The sequence below is a fragment of the Scyliorhinus canicula genome, chromosome 8, assembly GCF_902713615.1.
Source record: "Scyliorhinus canicula chromosome 8, sScyCan1.1, whole genome shotgun sequence".
Lineage (NCBI taxonomy): Eukaryota > Metazoa > Chordata > Chondrichthyes > Carcharhiniformes > Scyliorhinidae > Scyliorhinus > Scyliorhinus canicula.
In genome coordinates, this window is record NC_052153.1 from 97,208,895 (window position 1) to 97,221,784 (window position 12,890).

The 12,890-nt window shown below is 45.5% G+C and overlaps 1 protein-coding gene across 5 annotated transcripts in view; it reads left to right on the forward strand.

Annotated features, from left to right (window-relative positions):
- Nucleotides 1-12,890, forward strand: part of LOC119970402 (retinal dehydrogenase 1-like) — a 177,140-nt gene that overhangs the window by 161,606 nt on the left and 2,644 nt on the right. For all 5 annotated transcript variants that reach the window (XM_038804964.1, XM_038804963.1, XM_038804965.1 and 2 more), the window contains 3 exons: nt 9,747-9,911; nt 11,147-11,304; nt 11,417-11,491. In XM_038804964.1, the coding sequence (XP_038660892.1) occupies nt 9,747-9,911; nt 11,147-11,304; nt 11,417-11,491 (398 nt within the window). The remainder of the gene's footprint in view (nt 1-9,746; nt 9,912-11,146; nt 11,305-11,416; nt 11,492-12,890) is intronic.

Below are 12,890 nucleotides of genomic sequence, written 5' to 3' on the forward strand. Positions count from 1 at the left end.
ATTCACGGCTCTCTGAAGTTCCTTGCGGTCCTGGGTCGAGCAGTTGCCATGCCAGGCTGTGATGTAGCCCAATAGGATGCTTTCTATGGTGCATCTGTAAAAGTTGGTAAGGGTTAATGTGGACATGCCGAATTTCCTTAGTTTCCTCAGGAAGTATAGGCGCTGTTGTGCTTTCTTGGTGATAGCGTCGACGTGAGTGGACCCAGACAGATTTTTGGTGATGTGCACCCCCAGGAATTTGAAACTGCTAACCATCTCCACCTCGGCCCCGTTGATGCTGACAGGGGTGTGTACAGTACTTTGCTTCCTGAAGTCAATGACCAGCTCTTTAGTTTTGCTGGCATTGAGGGAGAGATTGTTGTCGTTACACCACTCCACCAGGTTCTCTATCTCCCTCCTGTATTCTGACTCGTTATTCGAGATCCGGCCCACTATGGTCGTATCGTCAGCAAACTTGTAGATGGAGTTGGAACCAAGTTTTGCCACGCAGTCGTGTGTGTGCAGGGAGTAGAGTAGGGGGCTAAGTACACAGCCTTGCGGGGCACCGGTATTGAGGACTATTGTGGAGGAGGTGTTGGTGTTCATTCTTACTGATTGTGGTCTGTTGGTCAGAAAGTCGAGGATCCAGTTGCAGAGTGGAGAGTCAAGTCCTCGGTTTTGGAGCTTTGATATGAGCTTGGCTGGGATTATGGTGTTGAAGGCGGAGCTGTAGTCAATAAATAGGAGTCTGATGTAGGAGGCCTTGTTTTCAAGATGCTCTAGGGATGAGTGTAGGGCCAGGGAAATGGTGTCTGATGTGGACCGGTTGCGACGGTATGCGAATTGAAGTGGGTCAAGGCGTTCCGGGAGTATGGAGGTGATGCGCTTCATGATCAGCCTCTCGAAGCACTTATTACAACTGACGTCAGGGCCACCGGGCGGTAGTCATTGAGGCACATTGCCTGGTTCTTCTTTGGTACCGGTATGATGGTGGCCTTCTTGAAGCAGGTGGGGACCTCGGAGTGGAGTAGGGACAGGTTAAAGATGTCTGTGAATACCCCTGTCAGCTGGTCTGTGCAGGCTCTGAATGCACGACCAAGGATCCCATCCGGACCCTTTTGTGGGTTCACTTTCAGGAAGGCTGATCTGACTTCGGAAACTGTGATGGTGGGTATGGGTGAATTATGGGCTGCTGGGGCACTCGACAGCAGATTGTTGGTTACCTGCTCGAACCGAGCATAGAATGCATTAAGTTCATCGGGGAGGGGTGCGCTGCTGCCAGAGATGCTGCTCGGCTTCGCTTTGTAGCCCGTTATGTTGTTTAGTCCTTGCCACAACTGCCGAGAGTCTGTCTGTGACTCTAGCTTAGTTTGATATTCTCTCTTGGCATCTCGGATGGCTTTGCGGAGGTCGTACCTGGATTTCTTGTATAGGACAGGGTCGTCTGCCTTGAACACCTCAGATCTGTCCTTCAGTAGGGAGTCAATCTCATGATTGAACCATGGTTACCAGTTGGGGAACGCACGCACTGCTTTCTTTGGCACGCAGTCGTCCACACATTTGCTGATGAAGTCTGTGACGGTGGTGGCATACTCATTTAAGTTAGTCGCTGAGTTCTTAAATATGGACCAGTCCACTGTCTCTAAGCAGTCACGTAAGAGCTCTTCTGTCTCCTCGAACCAACACTGCACAACCTTCTTAGCTGGATTCTCCCGCTTCAGTTTCTGCTTGTAAGCCGGGAGAAGGAGCACAGTCTTATGGTCTGATTTCCCAAAATGCGGTCGGGGGATGGAACGGTAGGTGCCCTTGATTTTTGAGTAGCAGTGGTCAAGAGTGTTGTCGCCCCTGGTGGGACAGGAGGTGTGCTGGTGGAATTTTGGTAGTACACTCTTGACGTTGGCCTTGTTGAAGTCTCCAGCCACGATGAACAAGGCCTCTGTTTCATAGTTGTTTATGGCTGTGTACAGTTCATCCAGCACCTTCCTCACTTCTGCCTGGGGTGGGATGTAGACTGCTGTGATAATGGCTGAAGTTTTCTTTAACTTGCAATGTTCTGAACACAGTGGAAGATTCAGAATGAGACAAAACAGATTTAGCTAGCCTTAGAAAGTTACTGTACTGTATTTAAATAGGCAGTTTACCTGAACTTGGCATCATCCCATGAATCTTTGATTAGTAAACTCAAAGGAAACTTGGATCACAAACTCTCATAATGCTACTCTGTGTTAAGGTGCACTGAACCATCACTTTCATCAGAACTGCTTATTTAGACTTGTAATAAGATGATGAATGACTGTACCATACAATTGAAACTCTTGAAAGACTTAGTTCTAATCACCCTCATCAATTCAATCATATTCCTTCTCCTGTGCTATGTTGTATTTGTAAAAAGCAAAGCAGGATAGAAGCCTGTAATAAGTGAGCACAATTCCTTTGTAATTTTGGAGACAGAAGTCAATGAAAAGTTCTGACATTGTACAGTGCTTCAGAGGGAAGTCAGGAAGAGAGAGGAGGTCAATTAGCTACTGTAGGCATGGTGCCACCAACCTCACCATCTCCCACATCAAGGGTATCGTACCTCCCCACAAAATGCCTGAGCTGGTTAACAAAAGAGGGGAGCCTCGACTGACCAGAGTTTGCTGGCCATTGGGCACAGATGAGGTGAAGTAAGAGATATGGGGATGTGAGGCTATTAAATTGAAGGAGGGCTTAGACATTCTCCATACATTACTTGTGTGTTAGGGGAGCTGAACAACCATAAGGTAGGATAAGGAGTGAACAGCTTCTCAGCATTCTTTTTGTGGTAATGAGTGCTCTTAGAGTTCCAAAACATTACCTGCAATATGCAGCACATTTGTGGGGTAAGGCACTTTGGATGGCATCTTGTTGTTGCCAAAAGTGCAGTGCACGTGCAGTGAATCTCCAGCTGATGTATGCCATGCAGGCAAATCATAATGTCAATCAATGTGCAGTTCTATACTGGTTAGACAGATCATCAACTACTTATAGGTTAGTTGCTTGCTGGTTGGTTTCCTTTTGCTGTTGCTTCGATGTGAGATGTGTTTGATGCTTTCTACAGTTATTTCAAATTAAAACAACCATCCAATATTCCTGTCTTATCTTCCTGTCCTTCAGCATTTGCTGAATCACACAGACTGCAGAGGCGTTTCCTGCTCATTTAGCTCTTGCAGCAATTAGCATCTGCCAACAACCAATTCTTGCACCAATGGATATGCGAATAAGCAATGCACAGAAAGCTTCCATATATCTCCCTCTAGAGGCTTCTGGGCAGATGTAATGCAAGAAGGGAAATTCATTGGGGCTGATTCAGCTATACTGCTGTAACTTTACCAGACATGCCAGTTACAGTTGCAGAGAAAGAAGAGCTTCAAGAAAGTTCCCATTCTCTTTTCTTAAAGGTGTCACAGCACTGTAACCTGCAATGGGGAAGGTTAGTGCCATAACTTTAAAAAAAAACTTCTTTGGATGTGGGTGTATATTGTCTGGGATTTGTCTTGAGAAGGTGGTGGCCATTTCTCTTGATGAGTGTTTGCTTATATAATTGAGTACATCGACATAATTAAGAGTCAACCACATGCAGGCAGAGCACAAAGAAGTGCTAAGTTCCAGGTTGTAGTGATCCTCGCCTGAGTGTGTACAGAAGGGGCTGATGGGAAATGGAAGTACCACCAGGGGGCAGCGCGGGGACAAATAAGAGGGACGCCGAAGGCCCGCCCTCGCCCACTTGGACCGGAGGGTTAAGGAGGCAGGACGTGGAAGTTGAGCTCAGGGCTGCAAGTCTTTTGGGCCTAGTTGCAGAACATTGAAGAGCAGTATATTCTCAAGGCAATTCTGTAACTTATTGTGGAGCACAATAAACCATCCTTTAACTTAAAGACGACTTCGAGCATTCTTTCAAGAAGCATAACACAGGTTCGTTCCCTAAAGGACATCAGTGAATCAATTGGGTTTTTCCAAAGAAAACACTTAGAACCTAGCCTAATTTATGCTCACTTTCTATAAACCCTAGTGCAGCCTTGCCTCAGTCATCTACCCAACAGCAGTAGTAGAATCAGTCATGGATTATTTTTCCCTTGACTGAGTGGAAGTATATTTAAGAGTCAACTACATTACTGTAGGTCTGGAGTCACAGGTATGATGGCAGATTTCCTTCTCTAAGAGACATTAATGAACTAGATATATTTTTACAACAATTAATAATGTGATGATCATTAATCATGGTGATCATTAGAATTTTAATTCCAAATTTTTATTGAATTCAAATTGAATGATCTGTTGAGCTGCTCGCAGAAAAATACTTTTCACTGTACCTCGGTACACCTGACAATAAGCCAATCCAAGAATTCACCATCTGCCATGGTGGGATTTTGCCGTGGGCCTCTGGATTACCAGTCCAATACCACCACTATGCCACCACTTCCCCAGATACAACAGAATGATTGACAGCGAAAGCTTTAAGGTTATAGGCCAAGTGCTGGAAAGTGGGATTAGAGTAGTTTTGTTGCGCAGACTTAATTGGTGAAAGGGCCTCTTCTGTACTGTGTGGCTCGATGACTTAAGAGCTATAAATAGTGCAAAGCAAAGTATCCTCAATTTTTTAGAGGTACTAGGGCAATTTTATAACTGCCCAGCCCCTTTAAATATTTTTGCACAGCCATAACATAAAGGGGGCAACTTCTACACAGCCTGTATGGGAACTTACAGGTTTCTGTGTTGCTTTGAAGGAATATTGGTGGGAGAGGTATGAAACTCTTGGGGAGGAAAAGTGCACAAGGTAAAGGCAGCTTCAACAGTAAAGTACAGGAAAATACCTGTTAATGCAGAAATCTTGGGTGGGATTTTCTCTCCCCCCCCCCCCCCCCCCCCCCGCCGGGTTGGAGAATCACCGGGGAGCGGTGTGAATCCCACGCTGCCCCTCCGATGCCGACTGCCAAATTCTCCGCGCGGTTTACGGGCGGGGTCAGGAATCACGCCGCGCCAGTTGGGGGCTGTTGGCAGCGGGGGCCTTTACCAGCAATCCTTTACCAGCAATTCTCCAGGCCCCGATGGGCTGAGTGGCCACCCATTTTAGGCCAGTCCTGCCGGTGTGAAATAGACATGGTTCATCCCGGCGGGACCTGGCTTGGAGGGCAATTGGCGGGGTCATCGGGGGGGGTGGGGGGGTGGAGGATGCGGCCCTGGGGCAGGCCCCCACAGTTGCCTGGCCCATGATCAGGGCCCACCGATCTGCGGGCAAGCCTGTGTTGTGGGGGCACTCTTTCCCGACCGGCCGGCCTCTGTAAGGCTCCACCATGGCCAGCTTGGAAAAGAAACCCCCTGCGCGTGCACCAGAACACGCCGGCAGTCCTGCGCATGCGCCAACTCGCGCCGGCTCGTGGCACCCCTTTGGCGCAGTGCCAACCTCTCCAGCGCCAGCCTAGCCCCCCTAACTGTGGAGGATTCCGCAACTTCCGGGCAGCCCGACGCCGGAGTGGTTCGAGCCGCTCTTGGAGCCGGCGTCGGGCCATCTCGTCAAGTGCGGGAGACTCCCGCCCCTTGTTTTCCTCTAAGTATGGCCAGACCTCTAGCTACAAATCCTTTACCATTACTGCTACTTTTCTCCATTCCTGGTCTATTTCCTTTCCTATTCTTCCCGGGTGGCTTTCCCAGCATCAACTCCTCGCCTGTTCGAACACTTGTTTCTGCTACTTACTCTTTTGTTCCTAGTAACTCAGCATATAATAACTGCACTTCAAAAGAGTTTTATTGGCAGTGAAATGTTTTGGGAAGTCCTAGGGTGGGATTCTCCGACCCCCTGCCGAGTCGGAGAATCGCCGGGGGGGGAGGGGGGTGGCGTTATCCTCGCCCTGCCGCTCCGACGCTGGCTGCCGAATTTCCCGGCGCCGGTTTTTTGGCAGGGGTGGGGGGCACGTCGCGCCAGTCGGGGGCCGTTGGCAGTGGACCCCCGGTGATTCTCCGGGCCCTGATGGACCGAGTTGCTGCCCGTTTTCGGCCAGTGCTGCCGGCGTGGATTAGACGTGGTCCATACCGGTGGGACCTGGCTCTGAGGGTGGCCTGCGGAGTCCTCGGGGGGGGGCATTGGGACCCCGGGGGTGGCCCCCACGGCGGTCTGGCCTGGATCGGTGCCCACCAATCTGCGGGTGGGCCTGTGCCTTGGGGATACTCTTTCCTTCCGCGCTGACCTCTGTAAAGTTCCGCCATGGCCGATGCGGAGAAGAAACCCCTTATGCATGCGCAGGGATCACGCCAGTGGTTCTGCGCATGCGCCAGAACATGTTGGCACTCCCGCGCATGCGCCAACTCCTGCCGGCCAGTGGAGACCCTTCGCCGCCGATTGGCGTGACGCCAACCACTCCAGCGCCGTCCTTACCCCTGAAAGTGCGGAGGATTCCACAACTTCCGGGCGGCCCAACACCAGAGTAGTTCACACCACTCTTTGGCTCCGGTACGGCCCGCCTGCCGGTTGGGGGTGAATCCTGGCCCCAAGGTCAGATAGATCATCTGGCCATTTCACTCATTTTGATGGGACGAGGCTGTGCACAAATTGATCACTGCATTTGCCTACGTCACTTTTACTGTGACATTCTCAGGGATATCCTGAGTGCATGGAATGTAAAACATAAAAGCAAGCTCTTTTTTTTTTAAGATGAGAAAAACACAGCATTGGAGGGAATTTGGTTTTGGGAGCCATCGGCTTCACCCCAATCTGAAAACCTTCCCACTATGTTTAAATTAAATATCCTTTCTCAGACTTAATAAATAATTAGCACAAAGTTCTGAAAATGAAAATCCAAACGTACTAAAAGGTAGACCCGTCCTCCCGGAATCCCGGGGCCTGACCGGACCGCGAACGTGTCCCCCCCCCCCCCGGCAACCCCAAAATCGCAACTAGCGCCCAGGAACTTGCCAGACACAACCATTTGCCTTCCACAAGGTGAGACTTCTCCCATCAGACCCCGGCACCATCCAGAAGCAGCCACAGACTGAGGAAGCCAGGAAAATGCAGAGGTCTGCCGGTGAGACTAAAAGAATGCAGTTTCAAGTCTCCTCTCCCCAGCATTCTCCTGGAAATCAAGCTGGACAAGCTTAATGCTAGACTTACCTCTCAGAGGGAAGTAAGAGACTGCTGTGTGCTCTGTTTCGTGGAGACTTGGCTCACCCCTGCCTCACCAGACTGTGCCATACAACCTGACAGCTCCTCAATACACTGGATGGACCGCACGGCATCATCGGGCAAAGGGAAGGGTGGAGGGTTTTGCCTCCATTAACTCCTCCTGGTGCTCGGACGGGACGGCCCTGGCAAACTGCTGCTTCCCGGACCGGGAATACCTGACTGTGAAATCAGTGACTGCGCATACTACCTTCATGGGATTTCACTTCTGCCATCATCATGGCGATCTACATCCTACCTCAGGCAGAAGTGAAGAAGGAGCTTGGTGAATTGTACACTGCTATAAATAACAGCGAAACAGGGCTTGTTCCCCCTTGTACCTTGGGGACTTCAATCAGGCCAATCTCAAGAGTGCACTGCCAGAATTCCACCAACAAATCTCCTGTCCCACCAGGGCAACAACACTCTTGACCACTGCTACACAAAAGTCAAGGGCGCCTACCAATCCATCCCCCGACATCACTTCGGAAAATCAGACCATAAGACAGTGTTCCTTCTCCTGGCATACAAGTAGAAACTTAAGATGGAGAATCTGACCTAGAAGCTCGTGCAATGCTGGTATGAGGCAACAGAAGAGGTCCTATGCAACTGCTTGGAGTCAATGGACTGGTCCATATTCAAAAACCCAGCTGCCAGCCTAAACGAGTTTGCCACCACCGTCATCAGCTCAGAAACTCAGTACACCTGACAATAAATTAAATCCAATCCAATTCAAATCCAATCCAATGTATTTAATTTCAATGAAAATTAATTAAACATCATTCTAAGGCCCGATTACATATACAAAGTTCTAGATTAATTGTGGAACAAATGGCCAAACCTTAAAATTAAAGTAGTGTAACTATTGCACAGGAGTGCTTTTGTGCTTGTTAACAAATTGACCAAATTCAAAATAAAAACTGAGAGTATTGTAAAACTGGGTTAAAGACTAGAAAATGCTGTAAATATGAAGCAAAATTTTATATCTGACCAAAATAAATAAAAGAGAAAAGACTTGCATTTATATTTCCCTTATGTATCCACCGAATGCCCCAAAACTCATTCCAGCCAATATCATTACTTTTTTTGATGTGTAGACCTTGTCGTAATGCAGGAAATGAGGCAATTGATTTTTACAGTGTGTTAATAGTATGTTAATTATATTGTTAAGATACACAGTTGAAGGGCGGCCATTGATTAATTAAGTACTAACAGCACTTATAAAAGGGAGACTCGTCGGATCAGACTCGGTACCGTGGCTAAATTCAAGGCTGAGTGGCCTTCGAGAGGAAGCATGCAGTGTCTACCGATATGATTCCGGCCTTCCACGACCGGTGGGTTCCATGGGGGCTGGGGTGCATTATCACCCCTGGTGATGACATTTTGATTTAGTTAAGTTTCTTTTTGACACATTTGTTTGAGTTACTGCCCCACCAGGGGCTATCACCTCTGTCATTCTTGTTTAATTTATTGATTATTGGTTTCATTAAAAGAACGTAAGGGGATACTGCTGCTCACCAGATTATGAAGGGGAATTGCTTGGACACAGGTTTCGGAAAAAGGAACCAGACATTCTGTGACTAAACATCTTATCAATAAAAGTAGTAGTGTAATAATAATTTTTATTAGTGTCACAATTGGGCTTACATTAACACTGCAATGAAGTTACTATGAAAAGCCCATGGTTGCCACACTCCGGCGCTTGTTCGGGTACACGGAGGGAGAACTCAGAATGTCCAATTCACCTAACAAGCATGTCTTTCAGGACTTGTGGGAGGAAACCGGAGCACCTGGAGAAAAACCCACGCAGACACGGGAAGAACGTGCAGACTCCGCACAGGCAGTGACCCAAGCCGGGAATCAAACCTGGGTCCCTGGCACTGTGAAGCAACCGTACTAAGCACTGTGCTACCGTGCATGCTTCACGAACTGGGTTGGGAGTGAAATTTCCAAACAGTGGGCTCCAACAAGCAGCAGTGTGATAATCACCAGATAATCTTTTCAAGTGATGTTGATTTATACACATGAGCAGCATATGAATTGGGAGAAGGAGTAGGACACTCGACAACTTGAGACTGCTTCACTGGATAAACATTGGCCAGAACACTGGGGATAACTCTCGTGCTCTTCTTCAAAATAGTGCCATGGCATCTTTTATGTCCACCTGAGAGGGTAGATGGCACCTGGATTTAACTTCATCCAAAAGCCAACATCTCCAACAGTGCAGCATACCTCAGTACTGCACTGGAGTGTTGGCCTTAATTTTAGGACTCAAGTTCAGTAGCAGAACTTGAATCTATAAGCCTCTGGTTCAGAAGTGAGGTTGTTAATGGCTCAGTTACTGCTGACACTATATATTTTAAATTTTCAAATATTTGAATTGTGAGACTTCTACAAAAGGCAAGTAAGGCAAACATTATTCTTTTAGTTTTAATTTAGCTTTCACATAAATGATACAATAACCATATATTTTCACAGAATAACCCTGTGCAAAAATTTACAGAGATAAAAGATCCACAGACACTTATGAGATCATTGTCATAATACTTTGTGTGCAAAATGTAGTCTTTTATTATTTGTGATAACGTTTTGACAGATTGGCAAAGAGCAGTACGATAAAATTCTCAGGTTAATTGAGAGTGGGAAGAAGGAAGGAGCCAAGCTGGAATGTGGAGGTTTGCCATGGGGAGATAAAGGCTTCTTCATACAGCCAACAGTTTTCTCAGAGGTTACAGATGAAATGCGCATAGCCAAGGAAGAGGTAATGTAGCTTTACACATGCCAAATTCTAATGCTGCTATGCATTTCAGACTCATACTCTTAAATAATTCATTAGAAAAGGAAAGGTCATTATTATTTTGTTTCACAGAAGAAGTATTCTCTTTCATGACCCATTAGTTCTGGCACTGCAGCCTCAGTTAGAATGCTGGCCCTGACTGATGTTTGATTCCAATGTACCCTCAATGGGAAAACTTCCCCAGCTGTCAGACAGGCTGATAAAATACAGAGTTTTGTAATAGTGGAGTGCTCCACGTTGGGGAGGAGAGGCTGGCACGGCCCTATCTTGTAAGAGAAGCACACATTCTGGTACTAGTCCCAGAATACCACTTAAAGCAACCATAACATCTGCAGCCCCGATCATTCAAGCTGATTTTTTTTTAAAAATCAACTAACTTAAAAAATGGGAATATTGTAAGAAAAAATGTTTCAAAGTTACAATATTTCCAAATTAGATTCCGTTTTTAAACTTCAATGCAAAAACATGTTGTATTCATCAGATATTAAAAACATTTCGATCAATTATGCACCAATTAATTCTTGTTGTTCTTCAAATATCACCAGCCATTGGAGCAGCAATGTCATTGCCAATATTTACAGAGCCAACTATGATAATTCTTACCTGTACAACACCAGAGTTATTTTGATTTAATTTGTATTTACCTGGCCACAACAAGCAATTTTATAGCATTGCCGATATTTTCACTTGATTTTCAATTATTAATCCTCTGTTCTTAAAAACAAGAACCTACACTTGTGTAAGGTTCCATGGGCACCAACAGGGTTTTATTTTTCAGGTCATAATTCACAAAGTGTAGACTTGAACAGTATACGTTGGCAGGCAGATCGACCATGAGACCTCGATGCCTGACCTAGCACCGACAGTAAACAATCGGGCAAATTAATACTGTTTAGTGTCACCACATAGTAGAAATCATCACTTGCCAAAATCATGGGGAAGGAAGTGAAATTATAAGTTTCTTCTTGAATACATTTATGCACATAATGACCAGAACAATACTTCATCCAAGTGTATTGAAGGAATTATTTAATTGAGCAAAGGAAAAGCAAGGAACTAAAATGTTATAAATTATATCATTATACTTTAAATGTAACCAACGTTAGTTAATAGCGTACCAGTGTACAAGGATTGATAAAATCGTGTGCACAATTCTTGTTTTCTTCAAATATATTTCTTCCTTTGTACAAACAAAATAGATTTTTGGGCCAGTGCAACAAATCATCAAGTTTAAAACAATAGATGAAGTTATCAAAAGAGCCAACAACACACATTATGGATTGGTTGCTGCAGTTTTTACCAAAGATATTAACAAAGCATTTACCGTGGCTTCAGCTTTGCAAGCTGGGACCGTGTGGTAAGCATTTTTCTAAGCATTTATAGAATATGGTAACATTCAATTGAACAATATACGAACTGGAGGTTTTATTGCATTGATTGCACTGGTAAATGTATTAATATTTCCACAGGGTTAATTGCTACAATGCCTTGCATGTACAGAGTCCTTTTGGTGGATTTAAAATGTCTGGAAATGGTAGAGAAATGTAAGTATTGAAATAAAGATCTTTTAATATTTAAGACTTGTCCACACTTCTAGTTCAATGCTATTGCGAGTTGAAAATTTATAGAACTGAAATGCCTTAAATTGTGCATTGGTGGAGGGAGGTATGTGAATTACATTTTCTACTTTGGAAAGTCGAGAGGTCTACAGAAAGGTAGAAAAACCTGAAAAAGAAAAGAAAATCAAGGGTTAAAGTTTGGATTTTAATTACACCAATTTTAACAGGAAATCCTGTGTGGGAGATATTTGTCGGTGTTGCAGATTTACACTGATTCATCTGGCAAGCAGATTCACAGGCCATTACCCACATTCTTCATTTATATTAAAGAATGTTGTTTGGGCTGTGCAGGTAGTAGGTGTATGACAATTAGTCTGCATGTCTCCACTAGTATGTGAATTGATCCCTCCCCTTACCATAGAAAGCATCCTATCTGGCACCCTATCTGGCTGCATCACAGCCTGATATGGCAACTGCTCGGCCCAAGACCGTAAGAAACTACAGAAACTATTACCTCAACCCATCCGTTGACTCTGTCTACACCTCCCGCTGCCTTGGGAAAGTGGGCTTATTCACTCTTCCAACATCTTCTATCGGGTAGGAGATACAAAAGTCTGAGAACACGCACGAACAGATTCAAAAACAGCTTCTTCCCTGCTGTTACCAGACTCCTGAATGATCCACTTATGGACTCATCTGATCTCTGCACACATCTTCTCCACTGAGTAGTCCTGAATGCTTCACCCGATGCCTGTGTCGATGCATTTACATTGTGTATTCATGTATGCAGTATGTTTTTATTTCCATGTATGGAATGATCTGTCTGGACTGTATGCAGAACAATACTTTTCACTGTACCTCGGTACACGTGACAATAAACAAATCAAATCAAAACCAATTTGGGATTAAGCTATATATTTTAAAAGCAGCAACAGTCTGGATTTTCTGAGGTTTTGAGAGCACCACAGTGCCTTGCTGAAATGAGTAAGAAGTCTTACAACACCAGGTTAAAGTCCAACAGGTTTGTTTCAAACACGAGCTTTCGAAGCACTGCTCCTTCCTCAGGTGAATGGAGACTTGCAAAATCCTACCAACTGTCCTGGCTTGAGCCAATTCACACCTCATTAACCTGGGATCACAACCCTATCTCTGGATCTGTAATGATTTGATTACCCGCAAATGCTCGCATTCCAAGCATTGTCTGGCATCTCTGACTTTGTCTATATAAATGTTTCTGGAACATACCTCTCCATTCACCTGAGGAAGGAGCAGTGCTCCGAAAGCTCGTGTTTGAAACAAACCTGTTGGACTTTAACCTGGTGTTGTAAGACTTCTTACTGTGCTCACCCCAGTCCAACGCCGGCATCTCCACATCATTGCTGAA